The sequence below is a fragment of the Solea solea genome, chromosome 2 (assembly GCF_958295425.1).
Source record: "Solea solea chromosome 2, fSolSol10.1, whole genome shotgun sequence".
Lineage (NCBI taxonomy): Eukaryota > Metazoa > Chordata > Actinopteri > Pleuronectiformes > Soleidae > Solea > Solea solea.
In genome coordinates this window covers 3,353,917-3,369,599 of record NC_081135.1, presented here as the reverse complement: position 1 = coordinate 3,369,599, position 15,683 = coordinate 3,353,917, and the positions used below count along the sequence as shown (strand labels likewise).

General features: G+C 42.4%; 1 protein-coding gene across 1 annotated transcript in view; it reads right to left on the bottom strand.

Moving 5' to 3' along the window:
• Positions 1-1,918: 1,918 nt before the first annotated feature.
• The window catches only part of LOC131455388 (NGFI-A-binding protein 1-like), a 34,221-nt gene continuing 20,456 nt past the window's right edge, over positions 1,919-15,683 (bottom strand). Inside the window, exons 4-10 of the mRNA XM_058622984.1 lie at positions 11,240-12,042; positions 11,010-11,143; positions 10,661-10,712; positions 9,888-10,007; positions 8,276-8,444; positions 5,431-5,613; positions 1,919-5,093 (exon numbers count right to left, since the gene is read on the bottom strand). Of these exons, the coding sequence (XP_058478967.1) occupies positions 5,017-5,093; positions 5,431-5,613; positions 8,276-8,444; positions 9,888-10,007; positions 10,661-10,712; positions 11,010-11,143; positions 11,240-12,040 (1,536 nt within the window). The 5' untranslated portion in view covers positions 12,041-12,042 and the 3' untranslated portion in view covers positions 1,919-5,016. The remainder of the gene's footprint in view (positions 5,094-5,430; positions 5,614-8,275; positions 8,445-9,887; positions 10,008-10,660; positions 10,713-11,009; positions 11,144-11,239; positions 12,043-15,683) is intronic.

Below are 15,683 nucleotides of genomic sequence, written 5' to 3'. Positions count from 1 at the left end.
GGTGGGACAAGTATGCAAGCTCTGTTTGAGCAACTGGATCGAACATCAAACTGCATTTTAGATCTTAGACAACGTCGATTTCTACTTGACTATGAGGATCATTTAAGAACACAAGAGACTCACTGAGACATGTGCATGTGAAGAGGGACGTTGTGTGCAAAAAAGGCTTTAAAACAACATGGAAAGCTTGTTTTTCCTGCCTGTGTTTTAGACTTAAATGTCCTTTGCTTTTATCCCTCAAGTGTCTACCTTGAGAATCCTCATGAGACACTAACGGCAGCACTCTGAAGTTCAATTTTGCACAAAACTCCCCCCACGACGAGCTGCATTTCAACCACATGCGGCGGCAAAGAAGAAAACAAAGAGAAGGAAGGAAGGGAGACAAACAAGGCAATTCCTAACGAAGCTGCAGGGAGGAGAGGCGATAATTCACCAACACCCACACCTTCTCAAAAGCAGTCAGCTTCCTGCTCCTTTCAAAATGAGGGTGATGGGTGCGCTCGGCAGATCCCTCCCACGCTGCTTAGCGGCTGGCTTCCACCCACCGCCCGTGGAGCCGCCCACATTGAGCCGTTGCCACGGCAACACATCATCATCATCATCATCATCATCAGTGACTTGCACTGGAGGAGGAGGACAGGGAGGGGAGGCCGTTAGAGTGCCAAGCAGGGCTGCCACTGTGAACAGCAACCAGCGTGGGTGTTCATGAGCTGAGCCATTCTCCAGAGAATATCTGTCTACGTGTGTGTGTGTGTGTGTGTGAGAGAGAGAAGGATGGAGGCGGGGAGGGAGAGACACTGGGAGAAAGGGAGGGAGAAGAGAAGGATGGGAGGTATGTGAAAATGACCTGCGTCACAGTGAGTCACCAGCCAGTTTCACAATGTGTTGATGTGACGCTGATGCAAATGGCCTGCAAAGGGGATTCATCGCGCTAAAAAAAGGCAAAAGGAAACAAACACAGGACACATAAAGTCTTTTAAATGTAGCTGAGCCGGCACTTTCATCTTGCAGACTACAAACGACACTAGGAAGTTTCCCAGCTCCCCTGCCTTGATCAACGGCCTGCGAATGAGCCTCACTTTCAGCTTCTCAAGGCAACAAACGCAGAAATGTTTTTTTTGAATGAGACACTGAAACTGGCTGCAGCTCCTCCCTGCAACCCGGAATATACAATCCAGCAAAACATTGTTATCACTCGCGTTACCAGGACTGTAACCCGTGATTACGGCACTACACAGACCTCTTCTGCTCCATTACTCACTTAAGTTGATGTATGACTAACAAGTGCATAATCCTACTGGTTTAATTAGCTTTTTGTTTTTGAAGGAAATTCAACCTTCGTCGTTACTTTTGTCCGTTGAAGGCAGACTCCCACATTTACTGTATAAACTGACTTTGTGCCAATTAATGCTTTGGAGATGTTTGGTATGGATTTGGACCTTTTGGCTTAATAATAATAATGACCTAACAACTAACTTACACACTGGGGCCTAACAGTTAGCAGTTAATATGACTTAGTATGCAAACAAATATGATTTATATTAAACTTGCCACTAATATGTAGGGCTGCAACCATTACTCCACTACTAAATTAATTAGATTCATCGTTTGAGTGTTTTTTGAGGTTTTCTGATTTTTCAGCTTCTTAAATTGGAATATTTTCGGGTTTCTTTGCTCCATAATAACAAAAAAAAATCAATTTCTGGTTTGCGGACAAAACAAGACATTGGGGAACATCATCAGGTTTGGGAAACACCCAAGGTAAATAATCTGCAGATTAATCGATTATGAAAATAATAATTCCATTTGACATCAGATTATCGTTCAATACCTTATCCATAATCTCAAAATCAATACAGGAAACATGAGAGATAATTAAACCGTGAAGACGACATTGATCACAGAACGCACCACACAGTAGAGTTTAAAAAAAAATAAAGTTTAATGTTTATGTGTATAACAAATAAAATATATTAGTGTTTAAAAAACAGGTGCATAACTAGGGTGAAGCCTAATCTAATCACTTTACAATAAACAGTGAGGAGGAGGACGGTGATCAGTGAGACTGCAGACATCGTGCCACAGTCACACACCATCTCGGGCCAGTGTTTCAGCCAACCGGGCTATTGATTTTGTTTTGTTTTTCAGTCCCAAACCACAATGGCTTTATCTCCTGGAGTTTTTAGTGAACTAGATATTTGATTCTTCTTTTTTTTTTTTTCTTCCTCATGATCTTTACCTCGAATCCTCTCTAGCGTGAAACAACGTCACAGCGTGAAAAGAGCACAATGTCTTTAAAACCCGGAAAAATGATGACGACACACACGCACATATTTCCCCACACTGTAGGTGAATATTCTCGCCCTAATGACAGACACGTTACAGTTACTGAGCACATAAGGAAACAATGGATCCATAGAGAATGAAAAACTTGACTTATTACTTACATAAATATTGCATTGGTCTGTCATTTTTACGTACGCTGAGTGTGACTAATACTATCTGCAGGGAGAGGGAGAGTTAGTCTACGTTGTATGGACAGTATTAACAGTTTGGACTTCATAGACATATTTACACAATGCTGCAACACACACACAAGAACACAGTGAACACTTTTTTGTTATGCATCTACCGCTAAACAGCAAAAAACACTTGTTTTTTTTTAAATATGCACTGATGGCCATCACAGGTGGATTAAAAACTGTTAAGAGCTAAGGTTAACCAACATTATCATCATGTAAAGCATGGGGTTTTTTTTCTTCTTTTTAAATATATCAGTGACACGTATCGTTCTTTTTTTGTTTTTAAGGATTTTTGCTCTACATACATAAACACTTGTATTTTGACACCAAAAGATTTACAGCAAAGTTGCACTGGACGGAGGGAAACCCTGGCTGAAGGATTAGGCTAACACTATTGTTGTTATCGTGGTACTATTTACACAACACAGATCGCTGCTCTCGCGAACACAGCAATGAACGAGGAGGAGTTTTTGACTTTTCTGCCACAAACCTGCCGTGTTTAGTATTTTATTGTCTTCAGGTGAAAGTTTTCATATTGAGGGGATTTTTGTTTTCCGACCCTTGGGGCCCTCCTGAAGGTTGTTGTCGGATTACTTCTAAAAACACACACATACACACACACACACACACACAGGAGTCTTTATTCCTGAAATAATCCCTGTTAGTAGAAGATAGTAGGTTTTGGTTCAAATTCAGTGTTTTGCTAAATTACAAAGTGAAATGAACCATTTAGCTCGGCCTCCTCCTCCTCCTCCTCCTCCTCCTCCGGCCCCTGCCAGCCCAGCGATCGCACCGAGACGAGTGAAGAGAGGGTTGTTTGTTTTTTTTGTTTTTTTTCAGTCGTTCGGTCCACAACAGCTCCTCTTCTTTAAATGACCTCTCATAAATATACACAAGACGAGTCAGGAGGGGGCGGGGTTAATCCCCCACCTTCTCCCGTTTTTCCCCATTTGAAGCGAATGACAAAAAAAATCGAAAACAAACTATTGGGGCTGAATCCTAGAATCCTAACACTCTCCCTACAGTACAGTACTTTATGAACTATAGTTACAGTACAAACACACATGCCTAAGTTCCATTTGTAGACGTGTGGTGGAAAATACAAGCTAACGACAAAAGCTGCTGAAAGGAATACTTCACAGATTTGCATTTAGCTTTGTGTTACTAGAATAGAGGTAGTATTTTCAAAAAAAACTGTGCTTCCAAACCTCAGTTTCCCCTGAGATGAGAAATATCTTCACTCTTTTCTTTGTTACGTGCTCACCAGTGACACTTGGTCCTGTTTCTAGCCTCAACTCAGAGGAAACTGAGTTTTTCAAAAACATCATACCTCTATTCATTCTAGTAACACAAAGCTAAAGTATTCCTTTAAACGTCTGACTGTTACTGAAGCAGCCACTGCATCCTTGACAATTACATTTGTGGCCATAACCGCAAAATTAGATCACAAGTAATTGCTTCCATCTTAAATTGGCTACTTTTGACTGATTTTTTCATAATTATACGTTCTATGATGTGAACACAAAGCAACGGTTCTAATCTCATAAAACTGGGACCTTGAATGTACCACTAAAATTCATGGCGACAGCGATTTGGTGAAATTAATCTTCAAATTTGCTGCCAACACGCAAACAGCTGTGCGTGAAAACCCTGTTTCCAATAGAAACTCAATACAAAGTACACTATTTTTCTTATTAGTTTGACAAGGATTTGGTCATAAACATTAGCATTGGCCAAAAGATTAATTAATTCCTCTTTAGAGTAACATGGATGCCATGATATAATTGGCTCACCTTCATTTTTTAGTACTCATCTTATGGAAACTATCAACGTCTGTGCCAAATTGACTGGCAATCCATCAAATTGTGTATCATTATTCTTCTCTGTTTGGACTGAAAGATTTGGCATAAAATAGCTGGAACCAAATCAGCAGGAAACACTTGAAATGTTGGATTAAATATCGGCAACATCTGCAGCTTCAGTTCTCAAAGTACAAGCCAGTGAAACGGACTTTGTGGGAGTCGTATAACGTGATACCGACACTTAAGACTCAGCCCCGACGTCCCTGCTTGCAACCTGGCTTTCCTCGACCAAATAATAAAAAAGGAAAATACCCAGGCAGAGGTAAAGAGTAAACACATGTCTGCAACAGATCGCTCTTAAATGACATGTATGTCTAACATGTACAATTAATCCACAAAGACAAAGACCTGCTGAGCAGTGAGGGGCTTCTCCACGTGCTCTCTAGGTGCTTTGGCAAATGTTAAAAAAAAAAAAAAAAACCAAAGAGGACAAAATCAAAATAAAACTAAATGCTATTCATGAGGCAACATTGGTTGTTAAGGCTCTACTGTGGCTGTGCTTGCTTAGTATCTATTGATGAGTAATAACTGCATACTGTCAAGTGTGAGTAGAATGATCTGGGAGGGGGTTATAACGGGCCGGTTGGGTGTGGTGGTGGTGGTGGTGGTGGTGGTGGTGGGGGGGGGAGGCACTATGTGGAGTCTTCGGGCTCTGACTTGATCGTCTTCTTTTCTGTGTTACTGGGAACCCGCTGCGATGTCCCGTTTTCTGAGGACAAAGAATGAGAGCGTCATCACCACGTGTCTAACATTCATACATGTTTCCACGGAAACCGGAGAACCTCCACAAACTCCACACAGAAAGGTCCCAGGCCAGGAATCAAACCCAACACCTTTGCCAACCGCTACCAGCGCTTAAGCGCTAATCTACCGTGCTGCCGCGTTTCGTTTTTTGGCACTATTACGAAGTGTGACCATGGTAAAATCTCAGACCTTAATGCCCTTGAGCAATTTAAATAGCTCCAACTTGTGTAGTGCAAAAATCTCCTAATCCCATGGAAAGTTCCTGGAAATTTACTTGTACTTTAACTTTGTAAAAAACTCACCTGTTGCTGGTGTTTTGGTCTCATCTGTGTTATGGTTGTGGTTGTTATGGTTGTGGTTGTTGTTGTTGTTGTTGTTGTTGTGGTTGTGATGACGCTTCAGCTCATTGGCGAGCTGCTTGCCCAGCGGGAGCTCGCCCTCCTGCATGTTTTGACTGACCACCCGTAAGTTGATGGGACGATCGTCTGCAGGAAAACAAAAGGAAAAGCGCTGGCTTAACATAAAAAGAAAAGAAAGAAAGAAAGAAACTCTTGCTGTGTCACGTTCACTGTGCTCAAACAGCACTGGACTCAAGCAAATCTGGTACAGGAACAGTGCAAACATCAGCCCAGATGTTCGTCTCACTGTGTTTTACATGTTCAGTCATTTTCCCCAGTGGTAACAAAGGGTGTGTGTGTGTGTGTGTGTGTGTGTGTGTTAAGCTGCTCATCCCCCTGTGTTTGCCTTTTATTCTCTTTGAGAGGAAGAAAGAAACAAAGACAGAGAGAGAGAAAGACATGGAGCCGTTTCTGTAAAACGTCTGTAACACATTCACTCTGCATTTTCTCGATTGTTAGAGTGTTTTTTTTCAGATGTTTCTTTATGCATGATGACAACAAGGAGACGCTTGGTCCATAAAATGTCACAAAATAGTGATCCGTGGTTCCCAAACCTGGAAATGATGATGTTCTCAAGTGTCTTGTTTTTGTTTTGTCCATGTTATATGGAGCAAAGAAACCAGAAAATACATCAAGTAAAGTACATCAATTCACATCAAGCTGAAAAATCTGAAAACTTGTTTTAATTTAACTTTAAAAATCACTCAAACCGAAAATAGTTGACAATTATTTGAGAAAAAGCCACTTTGGCTTCTGTGTTTATGGCAGATTTGACTTCTACTTGCATTATTCAAATCTCAAACACCATATATTTATGAATACTGGAGACTTTGCTTCGATTTCATTTCAGCGAGCTTTGGCTAGCATTATAGCATTTGCCTTCAACAGTTAATTCATTTTAAAGACAGAAAACTATAATATAATATAATAAAAATAAAAAAATAGTTTTCAGTGACCCAAATGTCAGTCTACAGATGTTTTTGTGAAGTTTAATTAACTTTAACAGACAAAACACGGCTAACATGCAGGGAAACATGTTGGGTGAGAAAAACTGAGAGAAAAAAAAATAAAAAGAGAGAAAGGGACAAATTAGCAGACGCCAAACTGCAGCAGGAGAGAGGTTAAGACAAGCGGAGGACACGGAGACAAAGACAAGACAGGGACGAAAACAAGAGCAAGGAAAACAGAGTAGAAGAGGGGGAGGCAAGAGAGAGAGAGAGAGAGAGGGAGAGAGACGCCCCCCTCCAGGCAACTGGCTGGAGGTAAACAGGCGTGGGCGTGATAATTACAGGTGCATTGTGGGATTTGTGGGAACAGTGTTATAATGAGCTGTCGGGAGTGGGTGAGGGAGGAAAAGGATGAAAATGAGATGAGGCCTGGAGCAGAAGTACAATCCTGAATAATGATGTATCTTGTCTCTCTCTCTCTCTCTCTTACTTCTGTCTCACCTCTGTGTTTGAGAAGTGGAGATGAATAATAAAAAAAAGAAGAAAAAAAAGAAAAAGTGACAGCCGCTGAGGCTGGGTGTGGAAAATCTGTACCGATGGGTGTTTGCCATCCAACGGAGCAGCAAACGCATCCTGTGGCATTTCTGACACCAAATAAGTCTTTTCAAATTAGCGCTAAGTCACATTAGCCTCAGATTCGGCTTAAGGACCAACAATGCACGACAAATTGGATGAAGGTTGTTCCTGCAGCTGGATGCCCCCCCCCCCCCCCCGCCCCTCCCCCCGTTATTGGACAGAGGAAGTGACAGAGAAGCAGTTATTACTGCGCACTTGGCAAATACAACAAGGAGAAGAACAACAAGAGGCGACTTCCTGAAATATACGAGCTGAGGAAAATGAATCACGCTTAAAATCGTCATGATTGTTTTGTCTGTGCTTTGGCACGCGTTCTTCTCATTACCGTAAGCTCCTAGACCGTTTGTGATATCTAGAAAAGATCTGTCCAGGGTGTGACCCCACCTTCCGCCCCTATGTCAGAGATTGGCACAGCAACCCCCTGTGCAACCCTCATGTGGATGAAGTGGTAAAAGATGGATGGATGGATGGATGGATATTGGAAAGCAGAGAAATAGAGACAATACTTGTCATTGCAGGGACTTCCCACAGAACGACTGAATCAGACAAGATTCACCAGCGCGTCACGTGTTCGCGACGTCAGCCTCTCAGTACACGGTAATTCCTAAACGGTTGAATGAACCGCCAGATCTCGAAAATGAGAGTTATCTTGGAAAAAGGGGCCGAAAAATAAGAGGGTTCAATTTCAGCTCTGTTGAAGCTACAGGTGCAAAGAGGCTGATAGACGGGGTTTGAAATTGAAATGGTTAAATCTTATCTTAAGTAACCATTTATCATCATCATTGATCAAAACCTGTCCTTTTAGGAACAAATGTCAATTCTCGTTGGGTTTTTTATTTATTTATTTTTTACTTTTTATTGGTTATATTGGTGGATATTATCAGAAATATTCTCCACTGAGGTTTTGTGTCATTTTAAGCTTGTGACTGCTGGTTGGAAAGCAGACTTTGAGCCACTGGTGGACTCCTGGACAAAGAAAACCATATATCGTTCATACAAATAACATTGTTATTTTTTACTGTGAAAGCTTTTCTTTAAATAGTCTACTGAAAACATCAGTCACCTGATATTTGCCAATAAACAGCCGTAGTATGGAAAAATAGTCACATTTACAGTGGATTGCCAGCCGCCTCTTTAGGTTTAAAGTAATATTCATCGTTCCTTGCCTTGGTTGTCTCTGCTGGCGTCGGCGGCGGCTCCGTTAGTGTTCTGGGCGTCGTTGAGGTACTTCAAAGCGGCGGGCGGGATCCTCCAGTCCAGAGCCTGGAGTCGCTCCTGAACGGCGGCGTCCTGCAGGATCTCCATCTGCCTCGCCAGCAGACGCTCCAGCTGCATCTGAGGGACACAAAACACTTTGCACTTCAAGCGACAGACAAACATCCACGATTTGACACCTCACTTTCATCCAAACTTAGGGCGGAAATGGGAAACAACTGTCAGTCGGCACGTCTGACAGTCATCACACAAGCGCACCCTGGAGGCTGTATGTACGACATGAATGTGTTGTCTGGGTAATGAGTTATCATAAAAAAACCTCTCCCTCCTACACTCTGACTCTAATTAGGAACAAACCACAAGCAGCCGCATGAGAAACCAATAAAGACCATTAACGGGGATCAAACTCCATCCTGGTGCCTCAGCATCTGCCGACATGGAAATCTGTCGCCGTATCTGCTGCCGAGCGTCCTGTGAACGCGACAGCTACGAGGGTAACATTTGATTTGAGCCTTAAAGGGAACAAAATAAAACATATCTTTAGCGCTCATTAGCATATTATACGTCTATATTTAGCCATTAAGGTGACAGTAAAGCTATGATATCAGGGAGGGGAGGGGGAGGGGAGGGGGTGGATTATGACTTCATTGTGTCCGTGATGTCACTGCTTGTAAACGCCCCGCCCTGGTGACATCATAGTAACAGTTTGGCCGATTGGGGGGGAGATCGCAAAAGTCGTCCGACAAAGTCAAAATAATTAGGTTAAAAAATAAAAAGTCTTTCAGTTTCAGCATTTTTGTGGAACAGGAGGAATAAAACGTCTGTGTCTGGGATTATTTTTGCCAGCTGGTTAATCCACATATGGTACGTTTGAAGCTGCGTGTGCTTGTGTAATTAAACTGTGAGCGTTCATGGTGATAAAGAAACGTGTTTCCCAGTGGAGCAGTGCGACACATTGTCGAGTTTCTATTAGTTTGGCATAAGAATAACAGACAATTAGATTCGATTATTTTCATAATCGATTAGTATGTCGATTATTTTCTCGATTAATCGGTTAATCCTTTGGTCCATAAAATATCTGAAAACCTTAACAAGTCAAACCTGGCAACGATGGTGTTCTCAAATGTCTTGTTTTGTCCACGAACCAAAATTATTGGTATTATATTGGTATTATTAATATTCACATTTAAGAAGCTTAAACAATCGCAAATCTTGTTTTAATCATGATAAAAAGCTTCAAACCAATTAATCGATGACCAAAATAGTTGTCGATTAATTTAGTAATCGATAAATAATCGATTGTTTTTAGCTCTATAGACAATAATTATCCATCTCTTTATGATAATGTAGAAAAAAAGGCCTAAAAATAGAAAAGAATGTTGCTATTTAATTCGTTTTTGAGACATTGGTGTCATAATGTCAGTGTAATGACATGTGCAGTGGAAAAATTCAAAGCTTGACGTTGTGACAGTGCCGTCCCACAGCTGAGGAAACACCTGCAGGGTTCGTTTCAGTATCGTAAACAAAGTCACACCGTGCTTCCACACATGACCACGTGCCCACCTGCAGATTCCGCCCGACCATCTCCTCTCCTTTCAACTTGGCGCAGGCCAGCTGCTCCCTCAGCATCTCCTGTCTCATGTGGATGGCCTGCAGCGCCTCCTGGATGTCAAAGAAGTTCTCCTGCGGGCATGGAGAAGACGGGAGCGTGCTTTTATTACTTCCTGTCAGTCATTTTCTTGTTTTTATTGTGTATTTGATTCCTGCTTTTTCATGTGAAGCACTCTGGGAAACTTGGTTTTTGAAGGACCTGTTCTCTGCACTATTTCTGTTGAAGAAATATAAACTAGTGTAACACGTACTTGCGATAGAAACTGTAAGTGTATCGTATAATTTGGAATTTTCTGTTGTTCCCGATAAAAGCAGCTGGCAAACAAACAGAGGAGAACGCTGTAAAAGCAGGAAATTTCCTCCTTTAGGAGCCCAGAGTTCGTGGTCAGGTGTCAGTTCATCTCCTGCTCTTCATTCAGACTCAAGTCCCCGCAGAGTTTCACAGCCGCCACATGTTTCAAATCATCGCTCCACAAAGTGAGAGGAGCCATTCAGAGCTCAGAGGCAACGCTCGGCCAAGTGTGTCAGGAGATGAGAGCTCACTTTGTTCACTCAGCTGCGGCTGCTGCTCTATTCCTTCGGCACAAAGACGAGCCCCATCGACGTATTCCTTTACATTTACTTACAGGCATTACTCAGATTTGTATTGGCACAACATTGTTTAACGACTAACCAAAAAAAGCACAGGAAGTCCCAATGCAAATATTTGAGAAGTGTTTCGTTACCTCTGTTTTTATCCTTTTCGGGGACGGCTCATCCCGGTCTCCACAGCGAGACCTGCAGAGAAACAAAAGACACAACACTGTATCACTGCATTTTGATGCAGCTTCCCTATTTAAAGTGAGTGCAGTGCAACTACTACTGAAATAAATGATTTCACAGGTGGAATCAACATCTAAAGAGGATTTGACGAAGGTCCCAGATATTTTTAACAAATAAATCGCACAACAAAACGCATCTGGCAAAGATTGAGTAAAAAAGATCCTAATTTCTGAGGAACTGGTTAAGCTTCGGGCTAAGAATTGAATTGCGGTTAGGTTTAGGTGTGTGTGCGTGTGTGCGTGTGTCTCTTACTTGCTGGTCCGATACGTATATTTGTAGGTGACCTCTCTGGAGATCTGCCGAGCGAGTCCGAACAGCTCGTCCCGGCGCGTCAGCAGAGCCATGTCCCTCATACAGAGCTGAGCCGCCGCCTCATTCACCGTGAGCTAAACATCACACACACACACAACTGAGTTTAATTCAAAGTAAAAAAAACAACAAAAAAAACACCAACAATTTCAGCAAAGTGTATTCATTTCCACCTCGTGCAGCGTCAGGTGTTTGCCGTCCCTCCGCTTGGAGTCAAAGCGTCCATAGATGGCGCTGTATTTACGAATCTCCTCCTCCCGCCGCGGGTCGTCGTCGCTCATTTCAAAGATGTGACCGATCATCTTGGCGAGCTTTTTGTTGTTTTTCAGTTGCTCTTTCACCTCAGCCAGGTCTGTCTTAGGGAGTCCGGGTGCCATTCTGTCCACACACTCCAGGACTGACTGGACGGCCGCAGCGTCCAGAGCCTCCAGAGCGTCTCTGGGCGAGGACGGCGAGCCCAGGTCCGAGGGCGACAGGCTGTGCTCGCTGTCGTTGCTGTGGCCCGACCAGAATCGACCCTCGCTGCTTCCCTGCAGCGGCGAACCTGCCGACACTTTGTCCCGCGCCACGTCCAGCTTCCCCGGGTCCGAGCAGGTCGCCGCGACGGCTTTGGGGATCTTGACGCTCGCCGTGTTGGCTCGGTCCTGAGCGCTGAGCAGCGTGGGCGAGCCCTCGGGCAGCTTGTAGACCGGGATGCTGCAGACGGGCAGCGAGGTGAGCGGCTGGTTGAAGATCGCCGGGTTGGTGACCCAGTCGCGCAGCGCCTTCTGGAGTCGACGCACGTGCAGCGGTTTGCTGGCCATGCCGACGAGGGCCATGATCTCCAGGAACTCCTCCTCCCCGGCCTCGCACAGCTGCTGCACGTCATCGCCGCCCTGCTGGATGAAGGCCTCGTAGTAGTAGAGCAGGTTTGCCCGCTGCAGGATCCGGTAGAGCTGCAGCTCACCCAGGGTCCTCGGCAACACCGCCGCCATACCTGAGAGACAACACACAACAAGCTCAATTCATTCAAAGAGTCATTCAGAAATGATGCCAAGTTTTTCTTCTTGAATCCGCTGCAAAAACTTTTTCTTTTTTAACAGTTCTCGCACGAGTCAGCTCAGCTTTACTAGATTTCAGTTCACTGTCCGGTCATGCAGGAAGTACTTTGTTTTTTTAACGATTCTGTGAACAAATCTTTTTAATGAACTGATTCTAATGATTCTAATGATTCCGACAACTGCTTTACAAGTCTCTATAGTTTGTGTGTTTGTGTCACGTGTACACGACCCCGCCCACATTGAGGAGGTACTATGAAGTCGAGTAGAGCCGAGCAGTGATAGAACTGTATGATGGAAAAAGGGGCCATAAAATTCTTAAATTCTTAAATAAGCGCTTGTTTTTTTGTCAAACGAGATATTTCTTTGTGTTCAGATGTTACTGCAACTTCTATGACTGCCTCAAACTAGATTTACCACACAACTGCTCAGTCAAGGTCAGCATTTCTGACTTCAAGCACACCATTTCTTTATTTATTAACAACAGATCCCCCTCCAGAGTCCTCCTCTGACTCACTCTCATGCTGCAAAAAAAAATCACACTGCACAAATTGAAGGACGATTCACTGTTTCTTTTCAATCTTTTCGCAGACGATGGTCCAGTAAATACTCTGCTATAAACTGTAATGGTTGTCCTGCATGCTGTCATGGCGACTGTATGGAGTTTGTTTGATGTGTAACAAAAATCACACGGATTCTTTTAACAAATCATTTCAATTTGAATGTTTTAAAAAAAGGTTACAACTCGAGTCAAGACGATACTACAGCCAGATGGCACTCAGCTTCGCTTAGTATCATGACAGGAAGCCCGGTGAGTCAGTCGTGGGTAATTAAAACTGGTCTATGCTTGCACCTTTAAGTATAACTTAAGTCGCTGATGTGGAAATGTCAGAAAAGGAAACTTTCTGAAGTGGGAGAAGCACATTATTCAGTCTGAGATAATGTCACAATTATAATAATAATAATATAGGTCATAATTTGTTTCAAACACAAAAATGCTCACTGCAAATTAACAAGGAGACATTTCTGTGAAATATGCATGAAATTTGTACCTTGTCAGGTGCATGAAAACCCTGCATTTCCACATTGTTTGATGCATGAAGATCAAAATTTGACGTGTGTGGAGATTATTTCAAGTAATAAAGACTGCAAAGACACTTCAGCTATTTTCCGTTGAGCTACAATTGAGGATATTTCTCACAATGCTTTTTACGTCATCACCTTGTGGTGAAATATAAAAAGAAAAGAAAAAAAGTGGTATATTTCAGTTGTGCAGTTGTGATTCTAGTCACGTTTCTACACGCAAAAGGATTCCACATTAGAACAACCTGTGATTTCACTTTTTTTTTTTCCCCTGGTGGCGACGTTTTGTTTTTCGACAACCTGTCAATTTGGTATTTATCTCCGAGAGCAGCGACATCTCTGCACTCTTAACTCTTCCAGAGACAGAGACAAACGCACTCTCCGACACCACCACCAACACCTGACCTGCAAGGCTCCTTTCTGACTCTTCCTATGAGCGTGTGAGGCTCTGCGGAAGCCCCAGCAAACAGAGGAGTGGCAGTCAGCAGGCCTGGATTGCTGGGAGGACCACATGCCTCTCTCCACCCCTGCAGGATGTGTAGGTGGTGGGCTCGCCTCGCCCAGAATAGGCCCAGAGAACCTCAGCCCAGGGAGCCATGCAAGGCAGGCCTCCGCTCAGGCCGAGCGAGTTGAGTAATGACAAACGAAAACACCCTCAATGCAACACTACGACTGAGAAGAATCACTTCCACTGCTAACTCATGTTTATCACATGCTGAACAAGGTTAGATGAAGCAGTTTGCTGTCGTGTCTTTGCATCTACGTAGTAAAGTCCTCAGTCGAAGTCATGACACAGAAAACTAGGAAAACTAGGATTATTTTGATTATCTGACGATTAATCTGTCGATTATTTTCTTCTTTGGTCCATAAAATGTTCAAATCAAACCTGAAAATGACGTCTTGTTTTGTCCAAGAAACCCTGAAAATATTCACATTTAAGAAGCAGAAAACACTCAAACGGGTCAAAAGGTCACTCCAAATGAGCTTCAATGACTCGATGGAATCTCTTTTTAAAGGTTTCTTTCATGTTTTAAAAGGAAGATTTACTGCTTACCTGGTTAATATTCATATAAATGATTGTCTACTTCATTTTAAACAGTAAATAATGTTATTCATATCCTTTTTCAACCATTTTAATCAAATCTATTTATTTCTGCGGTATTGGAGTGCAGCAATATGAATAATAAATACAGAAATAACATAGAAAATGGTTTAAGAGGAGGACATCACATGCCTGCCTGGTGTCCTGATACAGGTCTAAGGAGAGTTCAAATAAAGACAAATACGGGGCTGTTTGAATCCACTGTCTAATTTGCATATGAATGTCAAAAGCAGAAACATTGCACAACCTGCCCAAGTTGCATCTCATGCAACAGCTGCAACAAAACGCGAGAGGACTGATGCAGCAGAAATCACTGTGGGAAAATGATGACGCGCAACAGGAGGATGTGCATCATGTGCGGCGCGAGCGTCGGCACGGTGCGTCAGTCAGACAGTCAGTCAGTCAGTGAGTGCTGGAACATCACATCAAACAAAAACAAATGGAAAAAGTGATGTTTTCGATGTTTAGACTCAAAGTATGGGACGAAAAATGAACTTAAATGTACATAAATTAAAGTATTTTCACTCAATATGAGCTACACACACGCGTGCTGACACTTAGATTAGAATTTATTCTGCACTAACATCACAGGCTTTGGTCCATCCACCTGTGCCGCTGGTCTGTGCCACACAACGACAACGCAAAGCATTTAAAATAAACAAAACGCACAAGTTCAACGCTGCAGACGTTCTGCTTTCCATTTAAATCCTTACACGTTTGAAACGGGGTTAGTTTAGGGCTATATAAGCACATAGTTACTGAAAAGAAAAGTTACTATAAAAGAAGTGATAATTACTTTCACACCTCCACCAGTACATATATCACACCGGAATATTTGGTATTTCCCACTTTAAAAAGCTGAAATGTCAAGATTTGTCACATGTGATTCAGCGTTTCAGAGTAAGTGTAAAGGCTGTGAATGTTGATTGTGGTTATTCACTTGCTGCATATATGACTTTGTGTAAACTATGCTATGTATTAATCAATTAATCAAGTGCTTGTTTGGCCCAGATTATGTCTGTGGTGATGCCAAACTAGAGCTGAAACAATTACTCGATTACTAATCGATTACTGAATTAGTCATCAACTATTTTGAAAAATAAGATTTCTGATTGTTTCGGCTTCTTTAATGTGAATATTTTCTTCGTTTTTTTTGCTCTATATGACAAAGAAATCATTATTAAAGTGAATCATTTTAGTTTGTGGACAAAACGACATCTTTTCCAGGTTTGACAAACACTGATCAATGTTTTTTTTAACGTTTTTCTGACATTTTTACTCGATTCACCGATTATGAAAATAAAGGTCGGTTGCATCTCGATGCCAAACTTGTTTATAATGAATCTACAAAATTTGTTTTAAAGTACATACTGTATCCCCAATTTTTAAAAAAAC